The sequence below is a fragment of the Microchirus variegatus genome, assembly GCF_963457635.1.
Source record: "Microchirus variegatus genome assembly, chromosome: 4".
Lineage (NCBI taxonomy): Eukaryota > Metazoa > Chordata > Actinopteri > Pleuronectiformes > Soleidae > Microchirus > Microchirus variegatus.
Window position 1 is genome coordinate 2,948,175 of NC_139805.1, and position 21,310 is coordinate 2,969,484.

At 41.3% G+C, this 21,310-nt stretch overlaps 1 protein-coding gene across 1 annotated transcript; it reads left to right on the forward strand.

Moving 5' to 3' along the window:
* Nucleotides 1–5,937: 5,937 nt before the first annotated feature.
* On the forward strand, nt 5,938–21,145 carry bmb (brambleberry; the record flags this gene model as incomplete). The annotated part of the gene is made up of 12 exons (XM_083887732.1): nt 5,938–6,189; nt 7,779–7,907; nt 9,820–10,005; nt 10,074–10,296; nt 12,747–12,863; nt 12,962–13,141; nt 14,614–14,820; nt 14,911–15,061; nt 15,852–15,913; nt 17,143–17,270; nt 19,541–19,659; nt 21,016–21,145. The coding sequence occupies 12 exons, from the start codon at nt 5,938–5,940 to the stop codon at nt 21,143–21,145; spliced, it is 1,884 nt and encodes a 627-aa protein (XP_083743858.1).
* Nucleotides 21,146–21,310: the final 165 nt, after the last annotated feature.

The window sequence follows — 21,310 nt, forward strand, 5'->3', positions numbered from 1 at the left end:
TGTATATGTAATAAAAGCCCATTTTTAATATGATGTGCTCCTCCTTTTATTCACAGTGAGCTATAGATTCAGCTTCTACTGTGAGCTCACACCAGTTGCATTACTGTTGGTCGGTGGAGCGTAAACATTGGTTGTGTTCTAGCTCACCAGCTTTTTTTTATTTATGCCTGCCTACTTGTCAGTGACAGCTGTGGCTATCAGATATCAAGGATATCAGTCATATCAAGGTTGTCTGTCTATCCTTCCTTCGAATATTTCACTTCCTACTAATGGAGATGCATTTGTGACCTTATTATTGTGGGCCAGAATGTGTACTAGTAACATCCAAAATGGCTACAAGTAGCAATAGTAAGGGACAAAATGTGTACTAGTAGCAATAATAAGTGGCAAAATATCCACCAGTAGCACTAGTGGGGGACTTTTGCACCTTACTAGTAGTACTAGTAACATCAAAAATGCTCACGATTGTTACTCATGACAGATCATTTTGTCTTACTAATATAAAGGGAACACATAATCAATACAATGCAACTCCAAGTCAATCACACTTCTGCGATATCAACCTACCCATTTAGGAAGCAACACCGATTGTGAATCAATTTCACTCGCTGTTGTGCAAATGGTACAGACACCAGGCAGAAATGAGAGGCAATTATCAAGACATCTATAAAGAAATGGTTTGACATGTGGTGGCCACAGACCATTTCCCTGCCCTCATCCTTTCTGCCTGATTTTTGGTCACTTTTGCATTTTGTCAGTGCCCTCGCCACTTGTGGTAGCATGAGGCGGTGTCTGCAAAACACAGAAGTTGCTCAGGTAGTGCAACTCGTCCAGGATGACGCATCAATGTGTGCTGTGGTGGCAAGAAGGTTTGCGGTGGTTTGCCAACACAGTGTCAAGAGTACAGGGAGGAGACAGGCCAGTGCACCAGGTGATGTGGAGGGGGCCGTAGGAGGACCGCTGTCTGCTCCTTTGTGCAAGAAGGAACAGGAGGAGCACTTCCAGAGCCCTACAAAAGACCTCTAGCAGGCCACAAATGTTTTGCTCAAACTGTCAGAATCAGACTCCATGAGGGTGGTATGTGGGCCTGTGCCTGTGCTCACTACACCCTCACTAGTAGTACTATTAAGGTCAAAAACATCTTATTAGTGCTACTAGTGGACATTTTGGCTCTTACTAGTACTACAAGTGGGCATTTTCGCTGTTGCTAGTAGTATTAGTAAGGTAAAACATACCTTACTAGTACTTCTAGTGGACGTATTCATACTCCACCAGTACTGGTGAGGTAAAAAAAATAAAAATAATGCCTAACTAGTTGGCATTTTGGTGCTACTCGTGTGGTCCAGGAGGCTACTAGTAGGGCCTAGTAGTGTTACTAGTGCTAAATAGAGTAAATTCTATGTGAATTATCTTGGTGTCAAAATAAAGATAACACTTATGAGGTGTACGTTTCACTGTAGATGCCACTGTGTCAGAGTAAATGCACGTGGAACACAGCATAAATGAAGGATTTTTTTTCTCTCTCGCCTAAAAAAATATTTCATTTTAAAGTAAATATCACCTTTAAAATATGCAGTAGGAGCTTAAAAACACATGGAGGTCATGTAACAACACGTGGACATGAGCTGTGCAAAGGGGACCGTACCTATGTTCCCCGGGTCCTATGTTCCTCCCGATTTGTATGTGACCGGGGAACATAGGACCCTTTCTCTAAACCTAACCCTAACCCTACCCATTTTCAAAAAAGGGTCCTATGTTCCCCTGTCACATACAAAGTGGGGAACATAGGACCCTTTTTGGAAAAACGGGGAACATAGGTACGACCCCGTGCAAAGTATGATGCTGCTGAAGTGAAGCAGAGTAAAATTACAGAGGTTTTAGTAAAGAGATGTCTCGGTTTGGCACCATCTGTGCCATTGAGATTTCTTAGGTACCGTATTATCTAAACCCATTTTTATGACAAATTTGTGCAGACATTCGCCCTTCTCTAATCAGAACGATCTAATGTCGCTCTCTAACGATCAATCACACACCGTCTTAGTCCCCAAAGCATGCTGGGAAGTGTAGTTCTTCATTCGAAGATGTGGTTTTGTTCTGGTGGAAATAACTAAGAAAAAGTTAGATAAGGTTCCGTGACTTTGTTTGTAGCGGCGTGTGGGCAGCGTCAGTGCAGTGCAGGGATAAATCCGCGGGTAAACCCCGTCGCGTTACGCTGACCGGGAGAGAGCAACTGTGCTGGCGGCCGGGCTAACCTTCTTATGGGCTAGTGACTCTGAAATGTATTTCCAGGCCCAAAAATACAACCAGTAAAATCAAACTGAGGCAATAAACAGCCTCCTGCTTGTGTACGGCCGATCACTCCATTCTGAGAGGAAGATTTTCTGCAGTCTGCCCTGTTTAGTATTTAGAATCCAACACCTTGGTTGAGGCAACTGACCTACGCTAAACACTCCATTTCACTGGAGAGGGACCTGTCTGACGGGAAAACGGGAGGAAAGGAGGTCAAGGTTAAAAAGGTGGATCAACTGAATAGGAAACTCACCTGAGAAAACCTGGTGCAAATGGAAAAAGGTGTGCTGCACGTATATAGTTCGGGGTTTACTGCAGGGCTCAGAAAACGGTGAGCGGTGAACACATGCAGACAGCAGATAAAATAAAAAAATACAATCAGATGCCGTTCAGTAGAAATGAAGAGATATTTACTTGACAAAGTAAACCTGTTAAAGCTGAAGTAAGTAGCTTATAGTGACATCTAGAGGAGAGGCTGAAATTTACAACAAAGAACTGCTCCTCTGCTCACCCCCTCCCTTCCCTGAGCGCTACGGTGTCCTCAGCCGGTCAAATGTCGTCCTCGTCGTCTTTCTCCGTGTCAGCAGATGAGGTTCGTGAGGCGAGGGAGAGGGCGGAGCTACCGCGGCCGTAGCAGACGAAGCGGAGAGAGAGGAGGCGGGACTTCAGCTACAAGTAAAGAGACGCTTGATTTGTTCTCTCGCGTTTGTCCTTACAGGCTCCGGTAGAAACATGGCGTCTCTCTGCTAACAGTGGCTATGCAACCGCGGCCCGCGACCATGTTATTTTACCTGACTTTTTGAAACACTACGAAAATGAAACAAAAACTATTAAACAGCGACTAGACATTGCAGGAGCACAAAATATGTATAAAAAAGTGGATTTTGGGTTATATAAACCCATAAATACTACATATTGTCCCTTTAATATCAAACAGGTTTTTACAAGACTGAGGGTGAAAATCCCATCCAGGCCCAGAATGGTAAAGCAAACTCACACCATCTCTTTGTGTTATGCAGAACAGAGGCGCCCTCCTCAGGAGAATTGGAACACTGAAAAAAAACCCTGTCCTGCTGCATCGAGTGGGTGGAGCCTCGGCCAACCGGAGTGATTCAATTGGCTGCCACTGCTGACTACGTCATTTAAATGATCGAGAAGGCGCTGTCATTTCAGTCAGCTGTGTGAGGGGGAAACAGACGCTCCCTGCAAATCCCAACAACAGCTAAGTAATGACACTGTCTTTGTTTCTTTGTATTTGTGCGAAACGTTGGTCTGGCATTTAGAATGATGTTGTTCCTCTAAATGATGAATGAAACTCCAAAAACAAAAAGTGTAGAAGCAGAGTCAGGACATGCCTGGACAAGTCTCAGAGTGGTCTCCATTAAAGCGTGTGAGCGAATGAATGAATGAATGAATGAATGAATGAATGAATGAATGAATGTTTCTAGCTTAATAATATCCATAGTATCCAGAATGCAAACTGCAACCAATGATCGAAACGATCGATTAAAAACAGCTGGCGCTGTCCTCCAGGCTTGGATTAAGCAATACGCACAAGAACTTTAACCGAACGAAACCAAAAGGCCAGACGAGTCACATTATTATTATTATTATTATTAGGCAGTATTTGTCCCAAAATTAAACATTTTATTTCATCACATATTAGACGATTAATGGCACACTGCATTGTGGGAAATGTAGTATATGGCCAAAACAGGCCTTAAAGCAGCATAGACCTATTTTAAAACAGATTTTTTAAGACCAATTCTTCACTCGCGGGCACCATACAAACACTTAAAGCCCTGGCACTGTCCCAAGCATCATGCCATTGGTCATCTGTCATTTCTACATCAAGATGAGATCTTTTCCCCTGTGAGAGTGAGAGTGAATGGCATTAGGATTTACTTGGAATCTTTGGCCTCAAAACTTTATTTGTGTGTCTAATTCACATAAATGGAGATGAGCATAAGTGAGTAAATCAGCATCCTGTAAAAAAAAGAAAAGGAATTCATACGATACAGTAACTTGTTTCGAATATTTGTTACAACAAGAAGCATGAGAATCTAAGATCGTTGGAAATTCAATGTGGTTTGATATAACAAAGGGATCAACAGATATTTGATTTAAAGGGGAAATAAGTAGTTTATAGTGCCATCTAGAGGAGAGGCTGAAATTTACAACAAAGACCTGCTCCTCTGCTCACCCCCTCCCTTCCCTGAGCGCTACGGTATCCGCAGCTGGTCAAATGTCGTCCTCGTCGTCTTTCTCCGTGTCAGCAGATGAGGTTCGTGAGGCGAGGGAGAGGGCGGAGCTACCGCGGCCGTAGCAGACGAAGCGGAGAGAGAGGAGGCGGGACTTCAGCTACAAGTAAAGAGACGCTTGATTTGTTCTCTCACGTTTGTCCTTACAGGCTCCGGTAGAAACATGGCGTCTCTCTGCTAACAGTGGCTATGCAACCGCGGCCCGCGACCATGTTATTTTACATGACTTTTTGAAACGCTACGAAAATGAAACAAAAACTATTATACATCGACTAGACAATGCAGGAGCACATAATATGTATAAAAAAGTGGATTTTGGGTTATATAAACCCATAAATACTACACAGTGTCCCTTTAATATCAAAGTTTTTACAAGACTGAGGGTGAAAATCCCATCCAGGCCAGAATGGTCATCTGTCATTTCTACATCAAGATAAGATCTTTTCCCCTGTGAGTGTGAGAGTGACATGGCATTAGGGTTTTCAGTGGTTTACTTGGAATCTTTGGCCTCAAAACTTTCTTTGTGTGTCTAATTAACATAAATGGAGATGAGCATAAGTGAGTAAATCAGCATACTGTAAAGAAATAAATAAGAAAAGGAATTCATACGATACAGTAACTTGTTTCGAATATTTGTTACAACGAGAAGCATGAGAATCTAAGATCGTTGGAAATTCAATGTGGTTCGATGTAACAAAGGGATCAACAGATATTTGATTTAAAGGGACACTGTGTAGTATTTATGGGTTTATATAACCCAAAATCCACTTTTTTATACATATTATGTGCTCCTGCATTGTCTAGTCGCTGTATAATATTCTTTGTTTCATTTTCGTAGTGTTTCAAAAAGTCATGTAAAATAACATGGTCGCGGGCCGCGGTTGCATAGCCACTGTTAGCAGAGAGACGCCATGTTTCTACCGGAGCCTGTAAAGACAAACGCGAGAGAACAAATCAAGCGTCGCTTTACTTGTAGCAGAAGTCCCGCCTCCTCTCTCTCCGCTTCGTCTGCTACGGCCGCGGTAGCTCCGCCCTCTCCCTCGCCTCACGAACCTCATCTGCTGACACGGAGAAAGACGACGAGGACGACATTTGACCGGCTGCGGATACCGTAGCGCTCAGGGAAGGGAGGGGGTGAGCAGAGGAGCAGTTCTTTGTTGTAAATTTCAGCCTCTCCTCTAGATGGCACTATAAACTACTTACTTCACCTTTAAGTGTGAAAAATACCCAACATAAAAAATGGCTTGCAGTTATTGAAAAATATTAAAAACTGTATAAGCACTGATCCACCTCCAAAATTCTGAGAAGTACATCAGAAGAAAAGGAGGCAAAATAGTTTTCAGATGATAGAGTTTTAACAATTTTGATTGTGTTCTTGTTCTTAGACATGGGTCATCTCCTGGTACACAACCACCTCCAGGCTCTCCTGCTGATGTTCACATTGGCCTCTCAGTGTCCAGCAGTCAGTGGGCTCTTTGAGTGGCTGAAGCCGGTTGTTGTTCCAGCTTCACCAGATTCACCAGCTCCACCAGCACTTCTCGTAAAGGATGTTAATTTTGAAATGGCCACTGCAGACGACAGGTTTTTGGCTGAGGCAAAGCAGATGGAGCTTAGTCCGTTGGACAGCTGTCACAACAGGGTAAAAAAAAATCATCATCATCAGCTACTCGGAAAGTCAGAAGATATTAGGTGATACAATCCATATAATTGTGATTCATTTAAAGTGATAGTTCAACATTTTTTGTAACGGAAGGGTTAGGGGTTTGTAAATCATTCACTCTCCCACACCAAAGTCAATAACTACAAAGGATGCACTGATACCATTTTAGACATGGAACAAGTATGTATACAACCTCTTCTTCCCTGTGTCCCCCCGGTACCGGGGGCAGCGACAAGAACGTCATACAACTATATCTAACTTTAACAAACGCAGACATGCTGCATACCCACAGAAAGGTCAGAAACTCAGCTAAAAGCTCATATAAACCATTCTTATGTTCACCAAACACCGTTAAAACACGGATGGATCAAACCAGCAGGAGTGTAAAACATGTCACAGTGCACACATTGAAAAGCAGCACCGGAGCATCAGCGTGATTGTGTATATAAAAAAAAACACGTCTCTGCTGGACAGCGGAGAATCCACAGATTCCAACGATACCATTTTTATCACTCTACGACCAAGATTCACAGATCCAGCCCCAAAATAAGAGCAAAACAACAACTGACTTTCAAGAAATACAAGCAGAAAAGTTGACTTCCCTTTTGCTGTTTATCAAAACAAGTTATTTCCACTGGAACACTGAGCGACATTAGATGGTTCTGATTAGAGAAGGGTGAATGTCTGCACAAATGCGTCATACGCATTCATGTCCTTTTGACTCGCTAATGAAGTGATTCACTAGTATTTGGAGACCGGGGCCCGATTCTATCGGTTTAGAGGTTTAAAACTAGCTGTCAATCACCCAAATTGGCCAATGTAAGCCAAAGCTTACGCGCTGCGTAACTGAAGATGCTGCAGAGTCAGTTTTTTTTTCTTGTTGGATCAATAGTGACATTTAAATAAAATTACATGGGTTTTAATCATTTGGTTCCTAAGAAATCTCTTTACTAAAATCTTTGTCATTTTACTCTGCTTCACTTCAGCAGCATCAAGCTTAACACAGCTCATGTCCACATGTTGTTCCATGACCTCCATGCGTTTTTAAGCTCCTACTGCATATTTTTTAAAGGTGATGTTTACTGTGTTTACTGGTGGAATCTCACAAGTGTTATCTTTATTTTGATACCAAGATAATCCACATAGAGCTTGTAACTGCAGAGGTTTACTCTATTTAGTTTGGGCGTGTCATTTTGGAGCAGGGACTCGTAAAAGAGGGTCAGGGAAGAAGAGGTTAATGTACAAAATTCATCTTTAATTGTATAACAAAAAAAAACAAAACAGATAAATATAGATGAATGCTAATGTGCACATTATTTGTCATAAAGTCCTCGAGTGACTGGGAAGATGCAAGCATTTAAAATAAATATTTTGGATTGTATACTGGCAATCGAGACAGCTTTTACGAGTCACTTGCTTGCAATATTACATTTCTCTCTTATCCTGTTGACATAAAATCACATAATCGGCTTATTGTGAGTGCTTTTGTTACCATGATGCATGATAAACTTGTATATTATCCCATCCCATATCTGTCGCATGAAAAATGCCATTGCTCTCTTTCATAGGTGGTGGCCCAACTGAGGGTGAGCTGTGAAAGTCTCTCAGAAGAGCAGCTTGCAAAGCTTGGCGTGGCACTGTTTAACTGCCAGGCCCAAAGTGAGGGGCGTCAGACATATCCATGTACGGATGAAATGGTAAATGTATAGAAACTTTCACTTAAAGTGGACCTAGACCGGAAGTTCCAATTAACGCTGTTTTTTTTAGTGTGTATCTGCGTCATTACCTCGTTTATGAAGCCCTGAAGGTTCTAAACAAACAGTTCAGCCACTGCTGAGAACGCTGTGTTTTATTGTAATCTCGGGCTCAGCGAGATCTCTGAAAAAAACCCAGTCCGGTTACGTACACAGCGGTTCTCCTGAACAGCAGATCGTCCTGCTCCGGGCACTAGTCCGGGCACATCCGGTTGCGTACATTGAACCTCAGAAGAAGAATAACGTCCGTTGTGGAGGTGTTTCACGAGCAACAGTGTCTTCTGACTCTGGGTCTGACTCCGGGTCAAAGTCATATAAGGGACTGCGGTGGGGAGTCGTGACGAAGCCATTTTTAAACTTTGTTAAAACAATGTTTTGATAATGAGTAGCAGTGCATCCACCGTTCCAGAGGGGGGAGCTGCGCTTCTGAGAGCAGGTGTGCTGAATATGTCACTTCCGGTTATTGGCCAATCACAAGACAGTTGGGAAGGCTCTGCGCTGGCTGGCCAATCACAACACACTCCGTCTTCTGGGTGTGAGATTTATGTCTGAAATATCGCGGCTGAGGAACAGCATTAGCAAAGAAAGATTTCTATCAGCTCGTTTACAGCAACTAGGAGGTTTTTGACCATAAAAACAGGTTAATGTATGTAAGTAGACCTCCATAAATGTGCAACAGGACCACTCTGTGAGCTTTAAGGACAGTGTGTTATGGAAATGCCCCTTATTGCAATATGTTTTGGAAGGCTGGGAGGTATAGCTTATGCATAATATCTTTTTGTGTGTGTTTGTGTGTGTGTGTGTGTGTGTGTGTGTTCTTGTACTTGCGGCATACTGAGGACCAATGAGGGTTTTTAACCAACAAAGTGAGGTCATTTTTACGAAGTGAGGACATTTTGGCCGGTCCTCACTTTGTTTTTTGTCAAATTTTGGACCAAATTTTGGACCCAATTTTTTTTGTCAAAGATATGTTCAAATTTTGGACGACATAGTATAGTATGACGTTTTTGTCAAATTTTGGACCCAATTTTTTTTGTCAAAGACTTGTTCAAATTTTGCAGGACATAGTATAGTATGACGTTTTTGTCAAATTTTGGACCAAAATTTTTTTAAATAAAATTCCAGCCCTTTCTGCTCTGGGGCTCCACCTGCAGACATTTTATGGTACTGCAACCAGTAGTTCTTTGAAGATGTCGTTTATTAATTAGATATTTGTATTTGTGTTGATTTATAAAGTGGAAATGCTGGTCCTCAGTGTGTGTGTGTGTGCGCGCGTGTGTGTGCGTGCGTGCGTGTAGTTTCTCTGGACTCATGCAGAGTTGAGAAGCACGCACACCTTGAAGGAGAGTGACGATGCACTGCAAATGCACTTTAAAATCAAATATCTACTATATATGATCTGTATTACATGATATTAAAATACACTTATGACCTTCATCTACGTGCATTGAAAACAATGACATTGAATATAAATATGGTCAAATTCTGCTCACACAAAATAATGAAATTAAAGTGACTTGGTAATACATTTACATTTAAACATATAGCAGATGCGTTTATCCAAAGCGACTTACAAGAGAGGAATAAGCTGCATAGAACACAGAAGTCTTGGTATAAAACAAAATATATTATTTAATATTAATATAATATTAAGTGTATTTCACAAATGTATTAAATATAATGCATATGATGGTTATCAATGCAAGTGTGTGTCTGTCTGTAAATCAAAATCTAAGACTATATCATGTCGATAAAATATCAATGTATTACCCAGCCCCGTCTGACTTTTTTTAAAAATACTATAATGTATGTAAATAAACTCCCAGCTGACATGTGTGTTGATGCATTGTTTCAGTCATTAAAGGGCTGCACAGCAGACATGGACTCGGATACATGGAACGCTTACCACATCGTGAGCAACCGAGCCCGTGCCGTCTGCTACGCCGCTCGCCAGCAGCTCTTTCGGCGCAGAGCGGAACACACAGTCAATGCTCTCATCTCCACAGCTACCAGCCAACTAGATGCAATGAATGACCTGAAGGTAGACTTGCATTACCATTTTTTTTTTCTGTCTTTTTTGTTCTTTGATCATTTCCTGCTTTAAAATAGGAAGGTCAGCTGGAGTTAAAGGAACTGACTGCAGCCTCGTTGGAAAAGCTGCTGGATGGACACGCTGCTCTGCAGGACAAGCAGGGGAAACTATCTGAAGGCCAAGAGGAACTGGAGAGTTCACTGAAGGATAACCTAAACCGTCTGGGTCAGGAGAAGGCCCTTATCGCCTCTGGACAGGAGATGGTGGCCCAGCTCATCCAGGGCATTACCAAGAAAATGGGTCAGTGCAAAAACAAAACCTCATATTCATGTTTTTTCATGGTTAGTTTCTTGGGAATTTAAAAGGAGCAAATGCCTCCAAAGAGAACTACTTTGTTTTGTTTTTTTTGATCATAGAGTGAATGCTTCAGTGTTTTTGATGAATGTTCTTGATGAATTTCTTTCTCACATCAGTGTTCTGATGACTGCTAGTTTGTGAATTTGTGTGGGTCTGTGTGTGCTCTTGTATGGGAGTGATTTCTTTGTCCAGGAAGGCTATGGAATTGTTAGTTTATTCCTTATATAACCCAATTTTTTTGGTTTGATCTATGGTATTCAGGTGTTCCGTGAGTTGTTGCAGTTGTCCCCATCCGGTCTTCAATCACCTCACTGCTCATTCTTCTCTAGAGAGCTACAAAAAATACATGAAAAACAGAAAAAAAAATTACTCTGAAAAACAGAAAAAACAACAACTCCCAAAACCAGAAAAAAACAAAGTTTAGTTCTGTACATGTTGCTCTGTAGGTCCAGCAATATGTTGTTAAAGGGATAGTTTGGAATTTTGGACATAAGACCTATTTTCCAACTCAGCCAAGTGTGATGGAGAGTTTTTCAAGAAATTTCATTCAGTTCTTCAAGTTGCCGAGTTCGCTGGTGCTATGGCTAGCGCAAGTCCATGATACAAGTTAGCATGGCATTAGAAACACTCGTACCGACTCCACAGTGCACCCGAGGCAAATCAATTGTGTAACGGCAGACTATCGATGTACATAATCTGTGTTGATAGAATGTTTGAAATAAAACTAACCTTGCAATTTGAAGGATTTGTATTTCAGCAGCGTGTCATACTTCCGATTAGGCTACGGCAGTGGCGGACTGATTTATAAGTTACCAGTTCTATAGTGTTGCTTTTAAAAATAGCTCCATCCACGTGACAACTAGTGCTGGGTGGTGTACTGGTTCAGTCTAGTAGATTATCTAGCACAGTCACACGTTGGCCTCCTCTTCCCTGACCCTCTTTTTGGAGTCCCTGCTCGAAAATGACATGCCCAAACTAAATAGAGTAAATCTTAGTTACAAGCTCTATGTGGATTATAACACCAGATAACACTTGTGAGATTCCACCAGAGGTGTAAGTTTCACCGTAGATGCCACTGTGTCAGAGTAAATGCACATGGAACACAGCATAGCAAAGCAAATATCACCTTTAAAATATGCAGTAGGAGCTTAAAAACGCATGGAGGTCATGTAACAACATGTGGACATGAGCCGTGCAAAGTCTGATGCTAATGAAGTGAAGCAGAGTAAAATGACAGAGGTTTTAGTAAAGAGATGTCTAGGCGTTCTCTCTTTTGGCACCGTCTGTGCCATTTGAGATTTCTTAAGTACCAAATTATTAAAACCCATTTCATTTTATTTACATGACACCATCGGTCTAAAAAGAACTCGTTTTGAAAAAAAAGTATGATAACTTGTACATACTAACAACTCTATGTTATGTAGCGCCATAGCTCTGTCTTCTTGGTTAGGGTGATTGACAGCTTGTTTTAAACCTCTAAACGGGTAGAATCAGACCCGGTCTCCAAATGCGTGTGAATCACTTCATTAGCGAGTCAAAAGGACATAAATGCATATGACGCATTTGTGCGGGTGTGATCAATCAGACCGGGATTTGTTCCCAAAGCATGCTGGGAAGTGTAGTTCTTCATTAGAAATGGTTTCGTTCCAGTGGCTATAACTTGTTTTGATAAACGGCAAAGGTAAGACAACATTTCTGCTTGTATTTCTTGAAAGTCTGTTCTTATTTTGGGGCTGGATCCTTGAAACTTGGTCGTAGAGTGATAAAAATGGTACCGTTGGAATCTGTGGATTCTCCGCTGTCTAGTGGACACGTGTTTTTTTTTGTTTGTACATAATCACACTGATGCTCCGGTGCCGCTTTTCAATGTGTGCGCTGTAACGGTTATTTCGCTACTGCTGGTTTGTTCCATCTGTGTTTTAACTGTGTTTGGTGAACATAAGAATGGGTTAATATGAGCTTTTAGCTGAGTTTCTGTGGGTGTGCAGCATGGCTGTGTTTATTAAAGTTAGAAATGGTTTTATGACGGGGGGCAACCGTGAAGAAGAGGTTAACAATACCTCCAAAACCTTCCAATATTCACTCGAAGTGAATTCATAACCCTTCAGCTCTGGTCCACCGAAGTCCATCACTTTGCCCGTGTTGGTCATTTCAGATATAGCTGTAATGTTGAAAACCTGTGTAGATGATCCTTCATATTATCAAAGCTTGCATCCAAGCTTGATCATTTGCTGTCTGATTTCAAATTCTGGTTGTAATGATCCTCATTGTTGATGGTGGAGAAGAGATGTTATTCCATTTCAAATAAATTAGAAAAATCACTTCAACCAGCTGATATCTTAGTCGTCCTATTTCTCACCTGCTGCTCTCCCTCTGTCTTCCTGTCCTTCTAGAGAATGTGAGTGAGAACTTGCAGATTCAGGGCTCCGAGGTTCAGAACAACCACGAGGCGATTGTGAAGGACCTCACAGATGTCAGACACCATGCCCAAGACATCTACCAGAAAATTGGTAATGAAAAACGGACGTGGCGATCTCTATTAACTCGCGTGGATTCTGAATTTGTATCTGTATCGGTGTTTATTCGGATCTCATGTGGTTGATCCCAGACCACAGTATGTCAGAATTTCTTCAGTACCAGGACCAGACGTCGCAGTACTACGTTGACCTGATGGACAAACTGCAGCGTATGAACAGCACACTGGGAGTCATGCTGCACTACATTGACAACATGCAGAGTCGTATAGAGGAAAGACTTCACATGATCCAGGGCTACCTCGGCGTGGCAGGTGAGACGGCCACCGACGCTACAGCAATAGTTTGCTTTTTAAACCATAGTGGTTACCGCGGAACAGCCAGCAATTTGATTGATCATTGCAAATTCATTTATGATCTATTTATGATGACCGTCACTTTCTCCTTTGTCAAGCAACTATGATTGTTGGGCATGTGTCGCGGTCTCGGAGGCAGAGCAAATCTGCCCTTCACCTGATATAACTGGAACCTAAACAGTTGTGTTCCTGTAGATGTAGCCGCCCACTTTCTCCACATACAGCTGCTAAAATAGAAATATATTTATGTTTTTTAATGGTTTCATAGTCCTGTGGAAGGTGTCCGTTTTATGTCGGCCCTGGTACGACGTCAACATTGTTGTGAACAGATCTTTTCTCTGTTTATGTCATCTCTGTGCCAAATGTCCCTCTTAATGTTTTGGTTTTGGTTGTGTGTACGTGTACGGCAGGGGTGTCAAACTCAAATACAGAGTGGGCCAAAATTTAAAACTGAACAAAGCCGCGGGCCAAGGTTGAACAAATTAACCTTTTAATAGGGACCCAAACAAGTTTTGCATTGAATATTGAACAAGCAAGGCTTATATAACTTTATAGTGACATGTAAAATCGAGTTTCAAATAATAATAATAATAATTAAAAAATATCAATGGCATATCAAATAAAATTTAAATAAAAATTGAATGCACCTTAAATACAGGATAAGCGGTAGATAATGGATGGATAAAAATGGAATGCCTCTTTTCTATTTGCAGCCTTCTGAGGTAAATATCAAAATAAACTTTTTCCACAGGCTAATAATACATTTTGAAAATAAAATAACAATAATGAATGAATCAAACATTCAAGCCTTGAAGTAGCAAGAGAAAGTGCATGAATAAAACGTTAATTATTGCTCAGTTTGCTACACTGATTTGCTTTAACACTGAATATGGAACAAGCAACGCTTATATAACTTAATAGTGCAAAATCAACTTTCAAAAAACAAACGAAAAAACATCAATGGCATATTAAATAAAATTTAAATAAAAAATTGAATGCCTCTTTTCTATTTGCAGCCTTCTGAGGTAAATATCAACATTAACTTTTTCCACAAGCTAATAAATTTGAAAATAAAATAACAATGAATACAAAACAACAGCAGAGCATTATGGGATTTGTAGTATTAGCGGTGAATGCGGTGTTACAGCGGCGGTGCCGCTGTATAATACCGGCGGGCCAGCTCTAATGTTAATTTGATATTGCCTCAAGGGCCAAATTTGGCCCGCAGGCCAGAGTTTGACACCTATGGTGTACGGGAACTGCTTGAGTGCGCTTTGTTTACCTGTGGAGTACCTCCAAAATGGCCATTTCCGGTTTGATGACTCGGTGATGACGTGCCGTGAAAACCCTCTATTGTGGTTTTTTTAAACTTGTGAACATTTTTTATTATACTTCATGCTTCAGTTAATGTCTCCCTGTGTTACCCACAGGTCTAAGCCTGACAGCCATGTGGACGTGCATTGCACACACAGGCTATTTCATACTGTGTGCAGTTCTGCTGATATTTCTTCGCTGTTCAAGATTCTCTCGGGCGATGCTGCTGCTCACTGTGCCTGTTAATGCAGTGGCTGACGTCAACCAGCAGCCAGCGCTGGATCTCATCAGCCTCAGCCTGTTCCTGGTCTCCCTGTCTCTAGGTACCCACATTTAAAATGCTAGAAAGGCAAATGAGGCGTCTCAATTGTTGCCACGTATTTGGTGACTGTGTGTGTGTTTACTGTGCTCAGGTCACTGGTTTGTGAATCAGTTGTGGTCGAGCCTCAACATCAGACAGAAGCCAGCTGTCCTGCTGCCACTGGCCCCGTGTGAGATTGTGAAACCACAGACGCACACAGTCCCATCCTGCAGCTCATATCCAGCCTCTTCAACTCCACAGAAGTGAGTCTGCTGCTCACACTGATTTGTTTTTGTCTTCTATCGCTGTGGCGCTCACTCGTCTCCGTCTTCTCTTAGTGTAACGCTCTTTTATCTCGCCCACGACACAGAAGTATAAAGGCTCGAGGCGTCTCCGTGGTGACGCAGTCGGAGAAGTATAATGTGGCCTTAAGTCTATTGCTGTAACGTTCTTTTGACTCTGTCTTCTGTCGCTGTAATGCTCTTTTATCTCCGTCTATCAATCAATCAATCAAGTTTTATTTGTATAACACTTTACAATAGCCAGACGGTACCCAAAGTGCTTTACATAAAATCAATAAAATAATACATAAAAACAATGTGTAAAAACAATACATAAAAACAGAAAGTGCTACTAGTGCTGCAGGGTGTTAGAGGCCTAGAGGAAGTAGAAAACGGGTGCAGAATGTTGTGCTGAATGCTCTCTACTCCTTCATGGGAGATGATGTACTTAGTCTTTCGTCCATCTCGCCGCCAAGTGTCCTATAGTGTTACTTTCAGGCTGCAATATTTACTGCATAAAAGATTGGGAATGATCACATCATTCCCACATTAGATGGCATTGTTGCTCTCTGATTAGTGTCCTGTTACCATGGAAAAACAGGACGCGCTGGAAGTCACGCCCATAATTCATGCAAGGTATCATGGGCTATAGGATTAAGGTGAATAAGTAAAATGAAATGAAAAAAAGGCAACAATTTTATAACATTGCATGAGATCCCTGCTATTGCGAAGTTGACTGATGTGGTGTAGCCTGTTATTCTTGTGTTCTCAGATATGAAAAGGACTGCTTCCCAAGGCATGATGACTGGTTGAACCAGGACAGCTACATATCAGGTGTGTGTGTGTGTGTGTGTGTGTGTGTGTGTGTGTGTTCAAAAATGATCCATCCAGGTTTTCCTTGTTGTCTACAGTCTGAAATAAACACATTTTTAAGGTTCAGCCGATGAGACAGTTTTTTTTTAAATTTTTTACAATTTTTTGTGTTGATAGAATGTTTGAAATAAAACCAACCTTGCAATTTGAAGTATTTATGTCTCAGCAGCAGCAGCAGCAGCGCTTCATACTTCAAGTATAGTGCTGAGAAAGTAGTCCCTCAAAAATTCATGAGATGCAACGTTAGTTTCAAATATTATTATATCAACACAGATATGTACATCGATAGTCTGCCGTTACAATTGATTTGCCTCGGGTGCACTGTGGAGTCGGTATGAGTGTTTTTAATGCCATGCTAACTTGCACCATTGACTTGCGCTAGCCATAGCATCAGCGAACTCGGCAACTAGAAGAACTGAAGGAAATCTCCTTCAAACATCTCCAGACTTATACAGGTGTTATGTTCAAAATTGTGAACTATCCCTTTAAAGCTTCTGCGGTTCAATGTACGCAACCGGATGTGCCCGGAGCAGGACGATCTGCTGTTCCGGAGAACCGTTGTTTACGTAACAGGACCGTTTTTTTTCCGAAGATCTCGCTGAGCCCGAGATTACAATAAAACGCAGCGTTCTCAGCTGCAGACCGGTTGTTTCTCTGGGCTCGTGAAAAGTCTTATCAAATAATATCTTCTGTATTACATGATCTTAAAATGTACTTTATTATATGACCTTTCATTTCAGACACTCCATGTTTTATTTCTTTGGCTTTTAAGAATCAAGAATGAAGAATTTTTATTGTCATTATGGGGAAATAACGAAATTTTGCAGCGACTCCCGGCTTAAAAGCACACGATAAAATAACAAGATTGACGAAAGACTTAACACTTAAAAGGACACAACAAAATGTAAACGCAACAGAAGACTTAAACACTTGTATCAGACACAACGATGTAAAACACGACAAAATATATGACTAACAACAACATATAACGTATAACTTCATTTAAATGTTAAATGAAGCGATGACGTTGACTGTTCATGTAACAAAACTAAATGTCATCATTACAACATAAAACAATCTGATGAATGAAGTAGGGTGTGCATTAAGAAATTAAACAAATGTTTTAGAAGTAATTCAACTGGACCTGAGTATTTGTGTAGTCTTGTCCTTACTCTGACTTCTGTGTGCAGGTGACGTCAGCATATCGGCCTCATCGCCGACTTGCAGGAAGCTGATGCCAGAGTCCAGGTTTATGCCAATAATTGACACGCCAAGTTACTCCGCTCCAAGACTCGTACCACAGCCACTTTTCTCAGCGGTGAGTGAATATGTGTCAAAGGATGTGTATCCCAATAGTCTCAGACGGGAGCCATGCGCAGGCTTTTAGCCAGCAGGGCGTGCGGGAGTCCTGTACTGAAAATAATAAGAAATTAGACGCCCTACTTTTAGGCAGGACGCCAGAAAGACGCCCTATTTTTTCCCTCCCGTATCCCCCCGGTAACCACCGAAACGGTGTTGTGATGATGCACGCAAAAACTGCGGCCAGCGCACGCCTGTCCATACCCGCTTAGAGTCTGTCCAAGATCAGTTTGGAACATTAATAAAACGATTCCAACTAGATGCGAGTACACGGTGGAACAGCACCTATTAAATGCTGGAAAGTTTCTTTGTGCAAAAGCGAAACTTTGCTGCAAACAGCGCAGATTATGAACTCCAGAGAGTCTTCTCTCTCTCTTTGAACAGATAACTGAAGAGATCAGCTGATCTGATGCATCTGTTCTTCCCTTAATTACAGACGCTAAAGGTCTAGATTGAGACCGGAGTGAAAACAATGAAAAGTGCACTCTTGAGAATAGAATAGAATAGAATAGAATGCCTTTATTGTCATTATACAAGTTGTACAACGAGGTTTACTTGACTTCACCTTGAAAGTGCATACAGCTAAGAACGAAGAACAATAACAACAACAACAACAACAACCAGAGTATGGGTCAAAAGGACATTAAAAAGAAAAAGTGACCCTAGTTAACGTGAGGTGGGTTTTCAGTTTCAGCGTACTACATTAAAAGGATAAACAGCCATCAAATTCTTATTGCACAGTATGAAATAGCAGGTCTATAGCAGGGTTTAAATATAAAAAAGTGCATTTCTATGAGACGTGACCCATAGCAGGGTATAAAAAATAATAAATAAGACTATTTCCACAGTATGAAATGTAAATTTTTTACAGTATATGAAATATAGAAATATAAATATCACAGTGTGATATTCTCTTCTCTCTGAATCTGTCAACAGTTTACTAAGATCTACTCAGATCCCCTGTATTTCACGGCGACTGTACTCGATCCTCGTCATAAAGATCATTATGTGTAATATATGGATGTGTGGATAAAACTAGATAAATTATCCAGTCTCCTGCTTGGAGCTGCGCACAATGCAGGAGAGTGAGAAGAGCGGAGTCTGCAGGGGCGGATGCAGATGAAAAAAAAAAAAAAAAGGCCTGCACCAGATGAGGGGCACCCTCTATAATTGGAATGCCTTGGCTTTAGTGATGTAAGTACACACAGTCCCAGTAATTAATTGTGCTTTTTCTGTTGTTTTTTTCATTTTGAGTTACTTGCCCTTACTTCATGCGTCACCATAATGGTCTTTCAAAAAGCCTCAGAATGCCCCATGCTTGCCTCAAATTTTCGAAAGCTTTTTTTTGGGTCCAGACTTGCACCAATAATTTGTGCTAATTTGTGCTAAATGTATTGAAATCAATAAAATGACAAGGGTGCCTACATTTATGCACAAGCCTCATTTTGTTTAAATAATTCTTGCACATTTTCTGTAAATCATATAAACTTTATTTCACTTTTCAAATATCACTGCGTTTGTCTCCTATATGATATATTTAACTGAAATTTCTTATCCAAACAACCAATGCAATGATTTATAAAGGAAAATAATGAACATTTACATTTTACAAACTGTGAGTCACAAAATAATGCATCTCTCGTTGCTGAAGGAGACAGTAGTGGATCAACAACTCCTTTGGGTTGGATGTATAATTGCTGATTTTTGGACTTTAGTGTGATTAAACTGCTTTTGAACAGCATGATCGACTGACAGATGGCGCAAAACTGTCAATGCCTACTGCCTGGTTCACACCGGACGCATCATGTGTCTCTACTACTACTACTAATGTTTTTAATTTGGGGGGGCCATGTTGACAGATTGGAGTGTTCATACTGCACTTGTCACACGTATGAGATGTGTGTATCTTGAGGTTTGACTGCTTTTTTTCGTGGATAAATACAAAGAAAAGATAACGATCGTGACATTCCACTAGCATGACATCAAACTGTCACCTCTCATTGTAGTTTTAGAGTCGAGGCTGAATCTGAATACATAGAACATTTAAATAAGTCTTTCAAACAATTTTAGCAGCTCTGCACATGCCATGACACACAGGCTTAAGCATCCAGTATGAACCAAGCTTTATATTGCACAACCACACTTTAAAAAAAACAAAATACAAAACAACCTGAACTTTGCCTTTAATTGATCATTTACATCTGTACTCGCCGTCTTTTGCCTGTTTAGGAATTGGTTGATATACCTCCAAGGAACCTGGGAGGAGCCTTTGATGGAGTCAACAACTCTTGTGATTTCGCGAGTGACTCACGATGTGCAAGTCCTTCCCCGTCTCTGGCCACCAACAGGTTAGTGTTTCAGTCTTCAGATGAAATCTAAAGGTGCTTTCACACCTACAGCGTTTGGTGCGCAGCAAACATGTTTGGTGCCTTGGTTTGTTTGTGTAGGTGTGAATGTAATCTCTGTACTTTGGTGCCAAATCAACCGGGTCTCAGACTCTCGCTTTATCTGCCCTACTTTGGTACGGTTCATCTGGTGTGAAAGCAACCAAACCGAATGGGATGAAACGGTATAGTTTAATGCATTATGGGTATGAGATGAGGGATAAGGGATTACCCCAGATTTCCACCGGGCGCGTCAGTGGGGTTAGTCCGGGTTCCGGTGCCGATGGTCTTTGCGGTCTATTTTGGTTTGTTTAGAACTCTGCATATGTAAAAACAAAGCATACCCACGTCTGTTTGCTACATTGTAACATTTTTCTGACTGGTGCAGACCAAAGCAATCGAACTATACGTGTGAAAGCACCCAGTTAAAGGGACAATGTGTAGTATTTATGGGTTTATATAACCCAAAATCCACTTTTTTATACATATTATGTGCTCCTGCATTGTCTAGTCGCTGTATAATAGTTTTTGTTTCATTTTCGTAGTGTTTCAAATAGTCATGTAAAATAACACGGTCGCGGGCCGCGGTTGCATAGCCACTGTTAGCAGCGAGACGCCATGTTTCTACGGGAGCCTGTAAGGACAAACGCGAGAAAACAAAACAAGCGCCTCTTTACTTGTAGCGGAAGTCCCGCCTCCTCTCTCTCCGCTTCGTCTGCTACGGCCGCGGTAGCTCCGCCCTCTCCCTCGCCTCACGAACCTCATCTGCTGACACGGAGAAAGACGACGAGGACGACATTTGACCAGCTGAGGACACCGTAGCGATCAGGGAAGTTGAGGGGGTGAGCAGAGGAGCAGTTCTTTGTTGTAAATTTCAGCCTCTTCTCTAGATGGCACTATAAACTACTTATTTCCCCTTTAAGTCAAAGTCAAGTCCCATAGAGGTCTGCACATTACATGACTTGGTGCCATGTTAGCTGGCAAAGCTCCTGAAAAATGTACTAGTTTGTTTGCTTGGTTCGTTTGGGGAGCTGTGAATGTAGAACTAAACTCTGATGCGCATCAGAGAAGCAAACTCTGGTCCACATCCAACAATAAACCCCCCAATAAAACAAGAGCGATTTTTTTTTCTTTCCCATTTCTTATTTTTGCACTTTAAAGCACTCCTTAAACATAAAGATCCAACAGTGCAAAATGTAAATCCTTGCAATTTTTCCAACTGGTCTTAAAATGTTGATCAGCAGTGTTGCATGTCAATGTGAACAGTGTCGTTGCCTGCCAAAATGGCTTTGTAATCCTTATTTCTCTGTTGATTCGCAGCTCCGTGTCAGGCCGTCAGCTGTGCAGTGGAATCACAAAAACGGGGAAGGTGTGTAAGAAGAGAGCTGTGCTGGGACAGGAGTACTGCAGAGTTCATGAGGGGGGTCTCACCTCGTATGTTCACTCCTGAAAATACTCAACCTGATTCCCAAATCTCTGTTTGTTAGTACTCACTGCATAATAAGAGTGTTGACTTGTTTACTCCTTTTTTAAATGTGCTCTTCTTCTTGTTGTTGTTATTGCTGTTTTTAAACATCAAATGAATAAATTATATTTACTCGTCTGTACATACTAC